The 19,462-nt window shown below is 42.1% G+C and overlaps 1 protein-coding gene across 9 annotated transcripts in view; it reads right to left on the minus strand.

Moving 5' to 3' along the window:
• Nucleotides 1-19,462, minus strand: part of hspg2 (heparan sulfate proteoglycan 2) — a 272,884-nt gene that overhangs the window by 77,212 nt on the left and 176,210 nt on the right. For 7 of the 9 annotated variants that reach the window (XM_060937478.1, XM_060937484.1, XM_060937483.1 and 4 more), the window contains 11 exons: nucleotides 16,784-16,843; nucleotides 13,338-13,460; nucleotides 7,953-8,114; nucleotides 7,654-7,776; nucleotides 7,364-7,525; nucleotides 6,554-6,673; nucleotides 6,166-6,327; nucleotides 5,922-6,044; nucleotides 2,885-3,037; nucleotides 2,525-2,667; nucleotides 2,257-2,334 (listed from right to left, as the gene is read on the minus strand). In XM_060937478.1, coding sequence (XP_060793461.1) covers nucleotides 2,257-2,334; nucleotides 2,525-2,667; nucleotides 2,885-3,037; nucleotides 5,922-6,044; nucleotides 6,166-6,327; nucleotides 6,554-6,673; nucleotides 7,364-7,525; nucleotides 7,654-7,776; nucleotides 7,953-8,114; nucleotides 13,338-13,460; nucleotides 16,784-16,843 — 1,409 coding nt within the window. The remainder of the gene's footprint in view (nucleotides 1-2,256; nucleotides 2,335-2,524; nucleotides 2,668-2,884; nucleotides 3,038-5,921; nucleotides 6,045-6,165; nucleotides 6,328-6,553; nucleotides 6,674-7,363; nucleotides 7,526-7,653; nucleotides 7,777-7,952; nucleotides 8,115-13,337; nucleotides 13,461-16,783; nucleotides 16,844-19,462) is intronic. The other 2 variants (XM_060937480.1, XM_060937481.1) reach the window with 2 other exon arrangements.

The following is a 19,462-nucleotide window of genomic DNA, read 5'->3' on the forward strand; positions in this document are numbered from 1 at the left end:
TTTATTCTAAAAGGAGCAAACACTGCTTTCAATCATACAGCCTTGGATAAGTATTCACCCCCAACCCATTCTATAACCTTCCAGGCACAATCTAGTGTTACGACCTGGAACTAAACAAGACTTAATTGTGATTACACAGTACGTTATGAATCTACAAAACAGTCCGAGATTAGTTCTGGAGCAACTGGTTAACATTAGAAGTCAGATAATTACTTTAATACAGTCCAGCTATGTTCAATTAAGGTGTCTCAAGATAAATAACTGTTCCTGGAAGGGCCTAGAGTTTGTTAGCTAAAGATACCTAAACAAGCAATATCATGAAGACCAGTCTGAGTCAAAGTTCTGGAAAAGTGTCAATCAGGGTTTCGTAATGTAAAAAACTTCCTGGAAAGCACCACATCATGAAGAGCTTCAAGAAACTGGTTTGGCGGCCCCTTAGGCCCCTGGTGAGTGACTCCCTGGACCCTCTGCAGTTTGCATACCAGACCCAAATCAGCATCGATGAAGCCATGATCCACTGGCTACACCAGGCTTAGTCACCTCTGCAGAGGCCAGGAAACACAGTGAGAGTCATGCCCTGTAAATTTTCCAGTGCATTCAACACCATCCTGCTTGCGTAGAAGCTTTCAGCCATGCAGGTAGGACATGCCATGGTGGCCTGGATTACAGACTACCTCACCAACAGGCCACGGTTCATCCAGCTGCAGGCCAGCCTGTCAGATGTGGTGATGTGCAACACTGGTGGACCACAAGGAACTGTATTTTCAGCATTTCTTTTCACTATCTATACCGCCAACTTCAGCTTCAACTCTGGAACATGCCATTTCCAGATGTTCCACCATCTTGGGTTGCATCAATGAGGACAGGGAGGAGGAGTACAAAGGGGTGGTCCAGAGCTTCACCAGATGGTGTGGGGATAAACGTCTCCAGCTCAACATCAGCAAGACCAAGTAGCTGGTGGTGGACTTCAGACAGAGCGGGAATCCTCCAACCCAATTACCATCCAGGGGAAGGATACTGAGAGAGTAGACTTGGACAGGTTCCTGGGAGTGCACATAACCATTAAACTGGATGAACAACTGAGGCCCTTTATAGTGAAGGCGCAGAGGAGAGCAGACTGTTCTTTCTTAGGAGACTCAGATCCTTCAATGTGTGCAGCAGACTACTGCAGATGTTCTACCAGTCTGTGGTAGCCAGCACACTATTCTTTGCTGTGGTGTGTTGGAGAGGTGGCATCAAGGCTGGGGAGACCAACCAACTTAACAAGCTGGTGAGGAAGGCCAGATCTGTTGATGGACTAAAACTAGACAGTCTGGAGGCAATGGTGGAGAGGAGGACGAGGGATAAAACCAGGACCATCCTCGGCAACCCCTTCCATCCCCTGAGTTTTGGCAGATGGTGAGCACCTTCAACTGCAGGCTCACCTTTCCCAAGTGTGAAGCAATTCAGAAACTTTGGATCTTAAATCCATTATTAAAAATGGAAAGAATATAGTGCAACCAAGGGCGGCACGGTGGTGTAGTGGTTAGCACTGTCACCTCACAACAAGAAGGTCCTGGGTTCAAGCCCACCGGCTGATGAGGGCCTTTCTGTGTGGAGTTTGCATGTTCTCCCCGTGTCTGTGTGGGTTTCCTCCGGGTGCTCTGGTTTCCCCCACAGTCCAAAAGACATGCAGGTTAGGCTAATTGGTGGCTCTAAATTGGCCGTAGGTGTGAATGTGAGTGTGAATGGTTGTCTGTGTCTATGTGTCAGTCCTGCGATGACCTGGCGACTTGTCCAGGGTGTACCCCGCCTCTCGCCCATAGTCAGCTGGGATAGGCTCCAGCTTGCCTGCGACCCTGTACAGGATAAGTGGCTACAAATAATGGATGGATGAATGGATTGATGGTGCAACCATGGCCTAGAGGAGGTCATCAAGCAAAAGTCAGGGAGCAGATAAGGTAGAAATTATTCAGAGTATTATGGGTCATATTATGGGATATTTTGTGTCGATCCATAGAATATAATCCCGTTTTCATTTCCAGGTTGTAACACGATAAAATGTGGAAAGGTTCAAGTGGGAGAGGGTGAATACTTATGTAAGGGGCTGTGCACGGACCTACATATTAGCTTCTGGTTAGTAGATGATACATAAATCAGTGACACATTTTTGGACTATTTGTTAAAGCATGCACTTAGTAAACAGCAAGCTAAGTGAGCAAAGTGAGACATGGAGGATGGACTGGTGTGAGAGAGACAGCAGACAGATGGACAGACCTGCATCTCGTCAATACGTCTCTGCAACGCATCGAGACTGTTGGACTTAAACTGATGGAAACCGTGAGAGGGAATGGCCTGAACAGACATCAAGACACGGAATGGAACAAAACAAAAACAAAGAAACCCACAAACAAACAGGAAAAGAAATGAGACTGTCAAAACCCAAGCAAGACCAATAGCATAACCGAACAAACAGTTGATGCAGATGCTAGAAAAAGGGGAAAAAAAGAACAGGAGCTATTGTGAAGGAAATAAAATGTCTAACCTGAGGAGGGAGCGTTCCACCTCTCTTTTTCCAGGTCAGACCTGGGCTCGGTGAGCCTCCAGCTCTGCAGTAGAGGCGTAAAGTCTCACCCTCATGAATCTCCACCCGCTGGGGGCTCACCTGCACGTGTGGTAGACTGGCACCTACAATCAAGTCAGTGTGATTGTTGTTCCATGTATACATACTGAACAGGATTAATATAGTTAATACAAACCAATACCTACAGGAACTCTTTCACATAGTTGATCATTTTCCTATAACAGCATACCCCCCAGATGTTTTATGCACTTCATAACATTCAAAAAAGAAATTACTTCAGTAGTCAATTCAATGCACATTATTTATTTGGAATAAACATACTGTGGACGTAGAGGACCGCCCGGGCTGTATGTTCTCCGTGTGTATTGACAGCTCTGCAGGTGTAGTCACCCTCGTCAGAGCGCTGCACAGAAGGGAAGGTGAGAACTCCGCCTCGGATGACAGCGCTACTGCTGATACGGTTACCTGGACCCCCTGAGAGTACACACTTTATTAGTTTATTACATTATGGCTATCATAGCACAGATCCAGAAGTCTACAAGCAAGAATTGTTTTTCCTCTTCTGATCTACCATTAACAAGAGTGCTCTGACAGCACAATATCCCGTGCTGGCAACTATGCCATAACTCTGGTAGAATGCGACTGAATTGAACCAAATTGCAATACGCGTATGACTGACATATAACGAAGAATCCTGTCAAGTTTTGTGAAATCCCTCCAAAAATTATGAGAGGAGTTGATTTCAGAAGGTGAGTACCCTTCCCGGGACGGACAGACGGATATCGCCACGACATAATCCCCCTTCGGGCCTTTCGGCCAGCAGGGGATAATAAAATTTGTGAGGGAAGTTGATTTCAGAAATCAAGCACACCTTGATGAAACTGCCAAAGTACAAGTTTGTTAATAATCAAGGGTATAACTCTGGTAAAATATGCCCAAATTACAACCCCGATTCCAAAAAAGTTGGGACAAAGTACAAATTGTAAATAAAAACAGAATGCAATAATTTACAAATCTCAAAAACTGATATTGTATTCACAATAGAACATAGACAACATATCAAATGTCGAACGTGAGACATTTTGAAATTTCATGCCAAATATTGGCTCATTTGAAATTTCATGACAGCAACACATCTCCAAAAAGTTGGGACAGGGGCAATAAGAGGGTGGAAAAGTTAAAGGTACAAAAAAGGAACAGCTGGAGGACCAAATTGCAGCTCATTAGGTCAATTGGCAATAGGTCATTAACATGACTGGGTATAAAAAGAGCATCTTGGAGTGGCAGCGGCTCTCAGAAGTAAAGATGGGAAGAGGATCATCAATCCCCCTAATTCTGCGCCGACAAATAGTGGAGCAATATCAGAAAGGAGTTCGACAGTGTAAAATTGCAAAGAGTTTGAACATATCACCTACAGTGCATAATATCATCAAAAGATTCAGAGAATCTGGAAGAATCTCTGTGCGTAAGGGTCAAGGCCGGAAAACCAGACTGGGTGCCCGTGATCTTCGGGCCCTTAGACGGCACTGCATCACATACAGGCATGCTTCTGTATTGGAAATCACAAAATGGGCTCAGGAATATTTCCAGAGAACATTATCTGTGAACACAATTCCCCGTGCCATCCGCCGTTGCCAGCTAAAACTCTATAGTTCAAAGAAGAAGCCGTATCTAAACATGATCCAGAAGCGCAGACGTCTTCTCTGGGCCAAGGCTCATTTAAAATGGACTGTGGCAAAGTGGAAAACTGTTCTGTGGTCAGACGAATCAAAATTTGAAGTTCTTTATGGAAATCAGGGATGCCGTGTCATTCGGACTAAAGAGGAGAAGGATGACCCAAGTTGTTATCAGCGCTCAGTTCAGAAGCCTGCATCTCTGATGGTATGGGGTTGCATTAGTGCATGTGGCATGGCCAGCTTACACATCTGGAAAGACACCATCAATGCTGAAAGGTATATCCAGGTTCTAGAGCAATATATGCTCCCATCCAGACGACGTATCTTTCAGGGAAGACCTTGCATTTTCCAACATGACAATGCCAAACCACATACTGCATCAATTACAGCATCATGGCTGCATAGAAGAAGGGTCCGGGTACTGAACTGGCCAGCCTGCAGTCCAGATCTTTCACCCATAGAAAACATTTGGCGCATCATAAAATGGAAGATACGACAAAAAAGACCTAAGACAGTTGAGCAACTAGAATCCTACATTAGACAAGAATGGGTTAACATTCCTATCCCTAAACTTGAGCAACTTGTCTCCTCAGTCCCCAGACGTTTACAGACTGTTGTAAAGAGAAAAGGGGATGTCTCACAGTGGGAAACATGGCCTTGTCCCAACTTTTTTGAGATGTGTTGTTGTCATGAAATTTAAAATCACCTAATTTTTCTCTTTAAATGATACATTTTCTCAGTTTAAACATTTGATATGTCATCTATGTTCTATTCTGAATAAAATATGGAATTTTGAAACTTCCACATCATTGCATTCCGTTTTTATTTACAATTTGTACTTTGTCCCAACTTTTTTGGAATTGGGGTTGTAAATGAAATTTCAATATGCGTCATACGGTCATAAGTTTGGTGAAATTCCTCTACAAATTGTGAGAAGAGTTGATTTCAGAAGAACGTACACCCTCATGAAATTGTCAAAGTGCAAGTTATTTAATCAAGGGTCAAAACTCTGGGAAAATTTTCACAAACGAAGTCAAATTGCAATATGCGTATTACCATCATATTAACAAGGCCTTTTTCCAAGCTTCGAGAAACAAAAATTGCGACAGGAGTTCATGTCAGAAGGCGAGCACACCTTCATGAAATTGTGAAAGTACAAGGTTGTTAATCAAGGGCCACAACTCTGGGAAAATGCGATCGAATTGAACAAAATAACAATATGTGTACTACCGACATATAACAATGCCTTTTACCAAGTTTGGTGAAATTCCTCCAAAAATTGTGAGAGGAGTTGATTTCAGAAGGAAAACACACTCATGAAATTGTCAAATTACACATTTTGTTAATCAAGGGCTGTAACTCTGGTAAAATGTGACCCAATTTTACAAAATTACAATATGCATACAGTATTCCCGACATATAACAAACAATCCTGCCAAGTTTCGTGAAATTCCTCCAAAAATTGTGAGAGGAATTGATTTTAGAAGGTGAGCACCCTTCTCGGGATTGGATGGATGGAAGGACAGACAGAAATCGCCATGACATAATCTACCTTCGGGCCTTTTGGCCAGCAGGGGATAATAAAAGTGATACAAAAGCTGAATTTACTTGATACCATTTTGTAAAACTGAGACTAAACATGTACTAAAGGATTTTCAGTGTTAGTTTCTCCAACACCTTACCTGTCCACTCGACTGAAGGAGTCGGGTTGCCAGTGGCGGTGCAACGGAACTCAGCATGTTGGCCCCGCTGGATGGTAATCACAGGCGGGTGGATGGTCACTGTAGGCTTCGTCGTGACAACAGCTAGAGCAGGCAAAGGACATTGTGAGGGACGATCCAAAATGATAGCTCAGATTCACAAACAATGAGCTGTTAATTCTGCGTTCTAGAGAATTGATGCTGATGATCGAGTTGGGACTTGTACCAGATGAACTCTGGACATAGAGGACCAGCCGAGCTGCATGTTCTCCGTGCGTGTTGAAGGCTCTACAAATGTATTCGCCCTCATCAGAGCGCTCCACAGAGGGGAAAATGAGAACTCCATCTTGGATGATGGCTCTGCTGCTGATACGGTTGCCTGGACCTCCTGGGAGTTTAAATTGAAGTTGATGATGTCAAACCACAACTCATGGCGCAAATTGGTTTTATTTGTAGACATTAGATTTTAAATGATATTAAATTACCTCAGATGTTTCTGGCCAATAAAAGAACAAACCTTCTGACTTACATTCATGAAAAGGATGTGATCTTATTGTTAAGATATAAATTTAGATTTTATAACCAATTAATTGTTGGTTTTTCCAACACTTCACCTGTCCACTCGATAGAAGGTGCTGGGTCGCCAGTGACGGAGCAGCGTAACTCAGCTCGTTGGCCCTGTTGGACGGTGAGCACAGGCGATTGGATCTTCACTGTAGGCTTCGTCACCTCAACTACAGCGAGCAAAAAGCAGTTAGTAACATGCAGGAAAGAAAGGAATGTTTTTACTCTATTTAATTTGACTTCCAAACAAGCATAATATGAGACTGGGCAAGCACGCCAGAACTAGTCTCCAGGTGGGATAGCTAATGAATTTATTATTTGTCCACCCCTAATGTACCATAGCTTGTTTGAATCATGTGTTTCCATTTGCTAGTGCGGTAAAATATCAGGTGCCAAACTTCACGAAAGACCGTAAAGAGGACAATTTCATGCTGGTTGAAGCATAATTAACCTAAAAGTATTTCCTTCATTTGGAAAAACTACATGCTGCTTGATCCTGCACAAAGTACTTCTTCTTCTCTAGTTGTAAGTTTAAATAAAGTTGGTCACCATGTGGTCTTCTGGCATGAGGAGAAAGTGTGTCCCTAAAGAACACTGGTGAGTCCCAACACCAGTCTCTAAGGTAATGTGCTCTGGCTTCAGGTTTAATCAACCACAAAAATACAAGCAAGGCTTCTGGCTTCATATTAGCACAGTAAGAATCAGCGGAATGTATATACAGTGTCTAACATATATACAGTCTCTGGTTTAGCTAGAATAGGACAAACTGGCTGACCATTGGAGAGGAATGAGACTTGGGGAAACAAGCTAGATGGTCGATGTTTTTGAACCATCGCTGGAGATCTAGTTTTAATTTGTACCAGATGATCTCTGGACGTAGAGGACCGCCCGGGCTGCATGTTCTCCGTGTGTGTTGAGGGCCCTGCAGGTGTAGTCGCCCTCGTCAGAGGGCTCAACAGATGGAAAGATGAGAACCCCACCTCTGATGATGGCGCTGCCACTGATACGGTTTCCTGGGCCTCCTGTGAGTTACAATTCAATGTCCATCGTCACTTTATAGAGACTTGTTGACACTAATTTTTCACTACAGAAGCTGCAAATTTCTTCTGAAATTCCCAGATTTTCAGCGTTAGTTTCTCCAACGCCTTACCTGTCCATTCGACGGAAGGAGTCGGGTTGCCAGTAGCAGTGCAGTGGAATTCAACGCGTGTGCCCTGTTGAACTCGGAGTACAGATGGATGAATTGTGACCGTTGGCTTTACCACCTCACCAGCTACAAGACAAAAGTGCATTTAATTACACATGCAAAAATATTCTGAGCTGGGTTTCTTAATTTGTTTTCTGACTAGTTGACATTTAGTTACTGGGTTTATTTTGAGGTCCAAATAACTAGACTGTTCTTGTCAAGATACGAACACACGTGATGTAGCTCTACAAGTAGTTTTGTACCAGGTGAACCATAGATGTAGAGGACCGCCCGGGCTGTATGTTCTCCGTGTGTGGTGAGGGCTCTGCAAATGTAGTCGCCCTCGTCCGAGCGCTGCACAGAAGGGAAGGTGAGAACTCCACCTCGGATGATGGCCCTGCTGCTGATACGGTTGCCTGGACCTCCTGAAAGTTGCAATCGGAATGATCACTTCTTAGTGGTCCAAACCATGCACACACCAAACCATTTTAAATATTTTGTCTTGAATTTAGTGTTGTGTGACCATATATAAACAATATAATGTTTTTATTTTCCTTCAGTTTCTGACAATTTCCTAACTTGACACTTTGGGGACTGAAGGCTCACCCTCAGTAATGCATGTCCAAAATGTAAGCGACGCAAGTAAATCTAAAACACAGCTAATGTGTCTCCTGCATACACCAATTAGCCATAACATTATCACCACTGACCAGTGAAGTTAATAACATTGATTATCTCATTACAGTGGCACCTATCAAGGGGTGGGATATATTAGGCAACAAGAGAAGAGTCAGTTCTTGAAGTTGATGTGTTGGAAGCAGGAAAAATGGGCAAGCGTAAGGATCTGAGCAATTGTGACAAGGGACAAATTGTGATGGCTAGATGACTGAGTCTGAGCATATGGTCCAATCCTACAGAAGAGATACTGTAGCACAAACTGCTGAAAACGTTAATGCTGGCTAAGGTTTTAGCCAGCATTAGCTTTTCCAATAGTTTGTGCTACAGTACCGTAGCTTTTCTGTGGGATTGGACCATAGGCTTGTATTCATGCCCCATGAGAATAAATGAGCCTTCGACACCCATAACTCTGTCATGTGTTTCCCGGTTGTCCTTCCTTGGACCACTTTTGGTAGGTATAATCAATCAATGTATTATTGTCAAGTTCCATCCCATCCAGAGACTTGATTCCATCCTTCAATTCTTGTCCCAAACCTTGGAACTTCACGTTTCTCACACATCTATCTTCACCGTCTCCAACTTGGTAACCCTTGGATGCCAGGCCAGGCATTCTATAGAAAAACACCTTTTCTTACGGTCACTAATTTTTGACAGAACATATTACCAACCCTGGTCCTGAACAATCCCATTCCCTGCACATTTTAGTGTTTTCCCTGCTCCTATTACACATGAATCAACTACTCAGCGAATTAACAGCCCTTTCTGAGTTGTGTTGTATTAGGAAATGCATTAAAATATGAAGGACAATGTGGTACTCCAGGAACAGGGTTGGGAGTCTCTGAAAAAAGAAAGAGAAAACTATGTCCTCAGTACTCATCAGTCCCAATCAATCAGTAGCACTGATTCTGTGAATCACCAGTTAATTAACTCCACTGTTGCTGGCCTACACTTTAAGAGCTGGACTCTGATCATTCATCTTATCTCCAGAATTGTTCCATGTGCCTTGGAGAAGTTTCAGTTCATCTTGCGATTGGTCCACTTTTCTTCTGATATAGTAAAATCCTGGGCTGAGTGATCAGATCTCATAGCTTCTCTTATCACCACTACACTGGCAACACACTTTTCTCTATCAACCTTCCCAGAAGACATCAGAATTTGGCCCAAAGTGGAGATCATGTGAACCTCAACCTCAACAAAAAACCTAACCTACAACCCCGAGTCCAAAAAAGTTGGGACGCTGTGTAAAATATAAAGAAATACAGAATGCGGTACAAATGCAAAGACATTTAGTGAAAAGATATTTAAATGTTCAAAATGATAAAAATGTATTGCTTTTTGTAAATATACACTTATTCTGAATTTGATGACTGCAACACATTCCAAAAAAGTTGGGACGGGGCAACGGAAGACTGGGAAAATTGTGGAATGTTAAAAAACAAAAATAAACAAACCTACCTGTTTGGAGCATTCTACATGTAAACAGGTTCACTGGCAATTGGAAAGGCTCAGTCATTCACAAGTAAGGATGGGGTGAGGTTCACTACTTTGTAAAAGAAACTGTGTGGACAAATAGTCCAACAGTTTAAGAACGCTGTTTCTCAATGTACAACTGCAAGGAATTTAGGGATTTCACCATCAACAATCCTTAATATTATCTCATCTCATTATCTCTAGCCGCTTTATCCTTCTACAGGGTCGCAGGCAAGCCGGAGCCTATCCCAGCTGACTACGGGCGAAAGGCGGGGTACACCCTGGACAAGTCGCCAGGTCATCACAGGGCTGACACATAGACACAGACAACCATTCACACTCACACCTACGGTCAATTTAGAGTCACCAGTTAACCTAACCTGCATGTCTTTGGACTGTGGGGGAAACCGGGGCACCCGGAGGAAACCCACGCGGACACGGGGAGAACATGCAAACTCCACACAGAAAGGCCCTCGCCGGCCCCGGGGCTCGAACCCAGGACCTTCTTGCTGTGAGGCGACAGCGCTAACCACTACACCACCGTGCCGCCCCCCTTAATATTATCAAAAGTTAAAATAATAATAATAATAATAATTATTAAAACATTCAGAAAATCCAGAGAATCATATTTGTGAAAGCATCATTAAAGCTATACTGCCGTTCAGATTTTTCAAGTGTAGGTCATAAAAAGAATTTTCCCCAACACCCAATTATTTTTGTTTATTTTGGACCGAAAGCTACTGAATTATTTTGGACCGAAAGCTACTGAATTTACATCACAGACGTCCAGTTTTATGAGGTTTTTTTTTAAATAGAACAATTAATTTAAGGCCATGTGGCCCTAAATTCTCCGCTATTTTTCCTGCTTCACTATGACCCAATTCAAGATACTATGTCATGCATCGTGTGGCTGGCTTTCCCCGTTCACGCAAGACATTGTGGGATACAAATTTGAAACAGGAGACAAAAATGAAGGACGTGAATGAAATGTGAAAGACCGACTACAGTAACGGAAAGCAAGAAGAAAAGACGTTATTCTATGTTAAATACAAAGGAAAGGAAACACAGGACCAAACTAATAAATATCGGCCGTCAGCAAGCACCTCGGTGTGATCAGCTGTTCGTTTAGCGACAGAATGGTGTAACTGTCAGTGCACAGTCAGAAGTAAACCTGTAGATGGCAGTAATGCAACACTGTGGATGCCAGCTGCTGTAAAACCCAAAAGAAGAAGGAAAAGAAGGTGGTAAACCTGCACATGCACACAGAGACTTCCTCTGTCTGCCTGACTGCGCGAAGCGAGCCATTTCACGCACATTATTTGCTTGGGAATCCCCTCAAATTAAATAACTTCCCAGCCACAGAATGGCCTGGGTTTTTTTTTTGAGATATTGCAGAAATAAACATATATCACAGTGACCAAATTTCAGAGGGCACTAAATTTCACCGATTTTATGAAATTGAAAGGCCCATACAGCTTTTGGAGTAACATATGCTGCCATCTAGACGATGTCTTTTTCAGGGACGTCCCTGCTTATTTCAGCAAGACAATTCCAAGTCACATTCTGTATGTACTACGCCTTCATGGTAAAAGTGTGGAGGTGCTAAACTGGCCTGCCTGACTCCCATTGAAAATGTGTGGCACATTACGAAGTGCAAAATATGACAGAGATCCCGGCCTGCTGAACAACTAAACTTCAACAATTAGTGTCCTCAATTCTCAGACTTGGGTGGCATGGTGGTGTAGTGGTTAGCGCTGTCGCCTCACAGCAAGAAGATCCGGGTTCGAGCCCCGTGGCCGGCGAGGGTCTTTCTGCGTGGAGTTTGCATGTTGTCCACCTGGGTTTCCTCCAGGTGCTCCGGTTTCCCCCACAGTCTAAAGATATGCAGGTTAGGTTAACTGGTGACTCTAAATTAAGTGTGAATGGTTGTCTGTGTCTATGTGTCAGCCCTGTGATGACCTGGCAACTTGTCCAGGGTGTACCCCACCTTTTGCCCGTAGTCAGCTGGGATAGGCTCCAGCTTGCCTGCGACCCTGTGGAACAGGATAAAGCGGCTACAGATAATGAGATGAGATGAATTCTCAGACTCATACTGAATGTTGTTAAAAGAAAAAGTGACGTCACACAGTGGTGAACATGCCCCTGTCCCAACGTTTTTTGGAACGTGTTGCAGGCATCAAATTCAAAATGAGCGTAGATTTACAAAAAAAACAAAGTTCATCAGTTTGAACATTAAATATATTGTCTTTGTATTGCATTCAATTGGGCATAGGTTGAAAAGGATTTGCAAGTCATTGCATTCTCATCTCATCGTATTATCTCTAGCTGCTTCATCCTATTCCACAGGGATGCAGGCAAGCTGGAGCCTGTCCCAGCTGACTACAGGCAAAAGGCGGGGTACACCCTGGACAAGTCGCCAGGTCATCACAGGGCTGACACATAGACACAGACAACCATTCACACTCACATTCACACCTACGGTCAATTTAGAGTCACCAGTTAACCTAACCTGCATGTCTTTGGACTGTGGGGGAAACCGGAGCACCCGGAGGAAACCCACGCGGACACGGGGAGAACATGCAAACTCCACACAGAAAGGCCCTCGCCAGCCACGGGGCTCAAACCCGGACCTTCTTGCTGTGAGGCGACAGCGCTAACCACTACACCACTGTGCCACCCTTCATTGCATTCTGATTTTATTTTTGTTTTATACAGCGTCCCAACTTTTTTTTTGAATCGGAGTTGTACCTACTGGCTAAGAACTCATCTATGCTGGACCTTTCAATCCCAATGATTACCCATACAACTAAGAAGCTTGGTGTAATTTTAAATGATGGGCTCAACATTTCACTAACCACTAGGTCCTCCAGCATTTTTTCACAACATTAGAAGTAAACAACTGTTCTTGATTACCAAAATGGCCTTTTTCTTTTCCAAGCCCTAGTTATTACCAGTCTTGACTGCTACAACTATTCACTTGCTGATCTCCGTTATACTATTTCTCCAATACAGAGCATTCAGAATCCTGTTGATACCTGTTCTCTCACGTGACCCCCCCCACCCCCACCCCCACTGAGGTCACTCCACTGGCTTCCTGTTGTAGCAAAAATCTACTTTCAGCTTACAGGTCTCAGTGGGTTCTGCACCACATGATCCATGTACACTAGTTCAAAACGAGACATTTGCACACCAACTAAGGTCTTCAACTTCAAAACACCTGGCATGTCCTCTTCAGAGATTTAAAAATACTTGCAAGTTGAGGTATCCTTGCTTCCTGGGTCCTGTAGCAGTTGTCGTTTTCCCCGCTTCTCCATTTCTTCCTCAAAGAAATCCCCCCACACACCCCTTCAAACAATATCTTGGGTAATCCTATTCCACTCTTGCACTTGTTCAGATAAGCATTAGTCTTTGGTCTTTCAGGTTATAAAAACTGAAGATGTCTTGGCCTTTCTGTAGTATCGATTATATAAGAGGATTTTCAGTATTAGGTTCCACCTTACCTGTCCACTCAACTGAAGGTGCTGGGTTGCCAGTGGCGGTGCAGCGGAACTCAGCGCGTTGGCCCTGTGGGATGGCGATGACAGCTGGGTGGATGGTGACCGTGGGCCTCGTTATTTCTCCAGCTACAGTGAGCAAAAACCAGTTAATCTCATACAAGAAAGGTAGAGATATTGCCATATCCAGACAGTGTGACCAGAGATGATGAGCTGTGAGCCACACTTCACCCTAGGACTGTTTGAAAGCTTTGGGAGGAGGTAATTCTTTTGCGGTTCCAAATGTTGTAATTACTCTGATCTTTGTAAGGCCTACAAAATGCCGAACTGCAAGCAACATCTAAAATTACAAGAGTGTAAATGTGGGTTATAGTTGGCAACCCAAGACTTATCTAAGATAGGATAATAATAATAATGATGATAATAATGATTGTTGCTTTTATTGCAAAGATGATGGGGAAAAGATTGAGTCAAGTCTTCTATTAAATGTAAATCTCTACTGTTTCCATGCCTCACATGGTGATCATTTCCATAACTGGTAGATAATTGTGTAAACAGATGGTTTGTGTAATTCTGGTTGACCAACAAGGCTGAATGAAGATGACCCAGATGAGAAGTGACAGGCATAGTTAGGGACATACTGCCAGACTCCCATTTGTGCCAGGACGGCTGGGCATTGAGCCCCAGACTCCATCTGCTGGGATTCTGACGCAGCAGAGCTAAAGAGGTAAACCTCTGACAGAAGGTGTAGGACTGTGTAAGCTCTGTGACAGCTAGTGGGTTGTTTATGACATTATTCTTACTGATGCTAACTTTAGAACAGGACTATTATTGTTTTTTTTTTACACACATTCAATTTGCAAATTAAATTACATGTTGCCCTTTTACAATTATTATAGAATAAACCAGTCTATCTGTGACTCATACAGTGTCTTGCAAAAGTATTCATCCCCCTTAATGTTTGTCCTGTGTTGTCGCATTACAAGCTGGAATTAAAATGGATTTTTGGGAGGTTAGCACCATTTGATTTACACAACATGCCTACCACTTTAAAGGTGAATTTTTTATTTTATTGACACAGATAAATCTGGAGCATGCATAGGTATTTCACCCCCCAAATCAATACTTTGTAGCGCCACCTTTTGCTGCACTTACAGCTGCAAGTCTCTTGGGGTATGCCTCTATTAGCTTAGCACATCTAGCCACTGGGATTTTTGCCCATTCCTCAAGGCAAAACTGCTTCAACTCCTTCAAGTTAGATGGGTTGCGTTGGTGTACAGCAATCTTCAAGTTATGCCACAGATTCTCAATTGGATTGAGGTCTGGGCTTTGATTAGGCCATTCCAAGACATTTAAATGTTTCCATTTTAAACCACTCCAGTGTAGCTTTAGCAGTATGTTTAGGGTCATTGTCCTGCTGGAACATGAACCTTCGTCCCAGTCTCAAACCTCTGGCCAACTCAAACAGGTTTTCCTCCAGAATTGCCCTGCATTTAGTGCCATCCATCTTTCCTTCAGTCCTGACCAGCTTTCCTGTCCCTACAGATGAAAACTATCCCCACAGCATGATGCTGCCACCACCATGCTTCACTGTAGGAATGGTGTTCTCAGGGTGTTGGGTTTGCACCACACATGGCGCTTCCCATGATGGCCAAAAAGTTAAATTTTAGTCTCATTTGACCAGAGAATCTTCTTCCAAACGTGTTTTCTTTAAGCAGTGACTTTTTTTCTGGCCACTCTTTCATAAAGACCCGCTCTATGGAGTGTATGGCTCAAAGTGGTCCTATGGACAGGTTCTCCAATCTCCGCTGTGGATCTTTGGTGTCTTCGTTGCATCTCTGATTAATGCCCTCCTTGCCCGGTCTGTGAGTTTTGGTGGGCAGCCTTCTCTTGTCAGGTCTGTAGTGGTGCTATATTCTTTCTATTTTGCTATAATGGATTTAATGGTGCTCTGTGGGATATTTTTTTTTATAACCCAACCCTGATCTATACTTCTTCACAACTTTGTCTCTGACCTGTTTGGAGGCTCCTTGGTTTTCATATTGCTTACTTAGTAGTGTTGCAGAGTCAGGGTCCTTCCAGAACAGGTTGATTTATACAGACATCATGTGACAGATCATGTGACACTTTAATTGCACACAGGTGGATCTTAATCAACTAATTATGTGACTTATGAAGTGAATTGGTTGGACCAGCTCTTATTTAGGGGTTTCATACCAAAGGGGGTGAATACCTATGCACACTCCAGATTTCTGTTTTTTCATCTTAATTATTGTTTGTGTCACAATAAAACAACCATTTGCACCTTTAAAACAGGAGGCATATTGTGTAAATGAAATGGTACTAACCCTCCAAAAATCAATTTTAATTCCAGCTTGTAATGCAACAAAACAGGACAAACATCAAGGGGGATGAATACTTTTGCAAGACACTATGCATGTACTCCCCCTTTACCGGTTCAATACAGTGAAAAGTCAATCGTAAGGTGCTTACTCTGATAAAGCTGAATTCCAATCTTTTTCACAAAAAAAAGATTTTATCAGCTTTAACATAGTATTCAGAGCACTTCAGCCAAGCTCAGAGTGCTGCCTGTGTCCAAAGTCTTTGGAGATGATGGTGAACCGTGGATGGAGATGGTGGTCAAACATATGATGGTTGATGTACCATGTTAGCATCCTGTATGTGTGAAGCATTGTCAAGCAAGTGCCAGAGAGACTCCTCTCCTCTTTCTTAACCAGTCAAGATACACTGATCATTCCTACAAGTGTAGCATTGACAACACGTTCCAAGTAGAACCCATTAAAAAAAGTTGATGACTTAACTATCCAATGAACCTTGGTGAAACAAGACAGGAAGTAGTGGATGTTGTGAATATTTATTACCTACAATAACCCATTAGTACTGCTTTTAATTAATGATCTACAAAGTCTTCCAAGACTTTAGATCAAAGTCTACCTGCTTAAAATGTTAACTTGTGTTAAAAGCTTTACGTATTGGTAAATGATAGAGAGGAATCTCCCAGTGGCAAAACCATGCAAACGTATTGGACCAATCACAGCCAAAAGCATAATAAGGTCAAGTAATTACAACATCTGCAAGTCAACAAGTCCATCATCTTGGGCAGGAAGATAAAACCAGGCGCTAAAGTTTTGTTCAAATAGCACAGTGCTGGTGAATTCTCGAATCCAATTGGTCGTAAGGTCTTGATTAATTTGCAAAGCAAATCACCGGTTTATACAATAATAATGTTTCGGTTCTGATATATTATTGTTTCTGGAGTCATAACTCATTTCCATGGACTTGATGTTGGACTGAGCTTGCGTAGGTATTACTTGAGTGAGTCATTTCATGCTAATGATGATGATGATGATAATGATCGTAACATGCAATAGAGATGGAGAGAGACAGAGAGAAAGCCCACCACTGGGCTGGAGATCAGCATGTGGACTTACGCTGTCTATGTCCTTCAAACATTTCATAGGCTGTGTAAAACATCTCAGCCTTAGTTCCGTCTGTAAATGGTGGACATGTAAACACCGAGAGGTAAGTCTCCAGAACAGGAAGGAAGAGGGAAAAGAAAAAAAAAAAAAAGGGCTCTAGTGTCATCCCAGTCCATCCAAGAGCTTTGAAGCCAACTGTCCAGCTCACCAGTAAAATCTCAATCGTACTGCATTATTTTACAAACTGATTCTGAAGGTTATGATTGCGCACTTTCTATATAGTCATAATAAACACATTAAAGATTCCATTCAGATACACAACTTCCAGTTGATTAGCTCTTCTTCTGAGCAAACTGACTCCCAGATGTTTCCGCACCTCATCCACACAACACACAGTTCACTTTTTTTTACTCCAACTAAACTGCTTGCAGATGTAGACGTTTCTTTATTGGGCAGAAATGCGATGTGCACTTTGACGGATCTCATCGGTTCTTGCAGAGATTGCGTTACCTCAGTTAGCGACTTGCATCCAAATGTTACTTCAGCACGTACATAGATGGAAAAGTTACAGGTATTCAGAGCGGAAGTCAAATTTCTGGCACCTCTTGCATATTATATAAATTAACTGTGTGTAGTACATGTGGCTCTTTAAGCAGAAGTGTCCAAGATGAGGTTTTTCCAACACACCACCACCCCAAAACAAATCATAGGCACCAATTTTTTTAACATTTACCATTACTTGACCATTTTCTTTTTACATTTACAAACGTACATATTGTGTGTTGATCTACACGCCTAGTTTGTTTGCACAAATGGAAACGTATAATTTTTAATAGGAAGATGCACAGGTCACACAGGCTGAAAGATGCTGTATGCGCTGTTCTCTGTGGTTGTAATGTAGGGGGGCCTGTATTAGCTACTATAATAATGTTTGAAAGTTATGAGCTGAAAAGATGAACAAAAAACCCCCCAAAACTTTAATCAATATAATATCATAAAACCACTAACAAACTGAACCATCGTTCACTTGGATGACACCCAAGACCTTCGATTTAACGCAGACCAGAGACCACACAAATACAGGTGTTGTGTTCACATCTGTTAAAACTCATATTACACACATTCTATCCACATTCACTGGAAATGAGCAATCACATGCTCTGATTGGCTACACTACTACTAGGCTATCAGCTCGTATACCATGAGTAGAGAAAAAGAAAATGGCGGAGCACGTTGCTGAAACAACCGAAGACGAAATGAACACACTACCCGAAAACAAACCCCAAAAATTATCAAGTATTTAAAAGAAACAAATAGCTAAAAGAATATAGTTTTTTTTTCTCCACCAGTATCTCCTGTTCCACACTCCAGTCTAGTTGGTGGCAGTAATGGACCTTTAAATTGGGTTGGCAACTGCCAACAAAAACCCTAAAGAAGAAAACCACAAAACAATACAAAAAAGTGCAACAAAACTTGGAATGAAAGTATTTCATAGTAAGAGCATAGCTTTTTTTTATTTTTTCAACAATTATTATTTTAGCATTTTTCACAAATTGCTCCTGTCATTTCACCACTTTGTTTACATTCTAAATGGAAATTATTTTGCCAGATGTTTTGTATAAAGTTTTATTTATCAAATTTGCAAAAAATAAAAATGCTCTGTTTCTCAAAATGCAGTGAATGTGGATAGAATAAAAGTTATTCCATTCAATCTCATCATACATGGCTTATAGCTGACTCGGTGCTACGCGCCTCCTCAGCTATCAGCTCATGTACAACTCGATTTTGTGGAATAACTGTTTTTATATACGGTATGCTGTGCATGTATAAACACACACTATATATATATATATATATATATATATATATATATATATATATATATATATATATATATATGCATACACACACACAGTGGTGCTTGAAAGTTTGTGAACCCTGAAGAATTTTCTATATTTCTGCATAAATATGACCTAAAATATCATCAGATTTTCACACAAGTCCTAAAAGTAGATAAAGAGAACCCAGTTAAAAAAAAAATGAGACAAAAATATTATACTTGGTCATTTAGTTTTTGAGGAAAATGATCCAATATTACATATCTGTGAGTGGGAAAAGTATGTGAACCTCTAGGATTAGCAGTTGATTTGAAGGGGAAATTAGAGTCAGGTGTTTTCAATCAATGGGATGACAGTCAGGTGTGAGTGGGCACCCTGTTTCATTTAAAGAGCAGGGATCTATCAAAGTCTGATCTTCACAACACATGTTTGTGGAAGTGTATCATGGCATGAACAAAGGAGATTTCTGAGAACCTCAGAAAAAGAGTTGTTGATGCTCATCAGGCTGGAAAAGGTTACAAAACCATCTCTAAAGAGTTTGGACTCCACCAGTCCACAGTCAGACAGATTGTGTACAAATGGAAGAAATTCAAGACCATCGTTACCCTCCCCAGGAGTGGTCGACCAACAAGGATCACTCCAAGAGCAAGGTGTGTAATAGTCGACAAGGTCACAAAGGACCCCAGGGTAACTTCTAAGCAACTGAAGGCCTCTCTCACACTGGCAAATGTTAATGTTCATGAGTCCACAATCAGCAGAACACTGAACAATGGTGTGCATGGCAGGGTTGCAAAGAGAAAGCCATTGCTCTCCAAAAAGAACATTGCTGCTCGTCTACAGTTTGCTAAAGATC

This window comes from Neoarius graeffei, chromosome 13 (assembly GCF_027579695.1).
Source record: "Neoarius graeffei isolate fNeoGra1 chromosome 13, fNeoGra1.pri, whole genome shotgun sequence".
Lineage (NCBI taxonomy): Eukaryota > Metazoa > Chordata > Actinopteri > Siluriformes > Ariidae > Neoarius > Neoarius graeffei.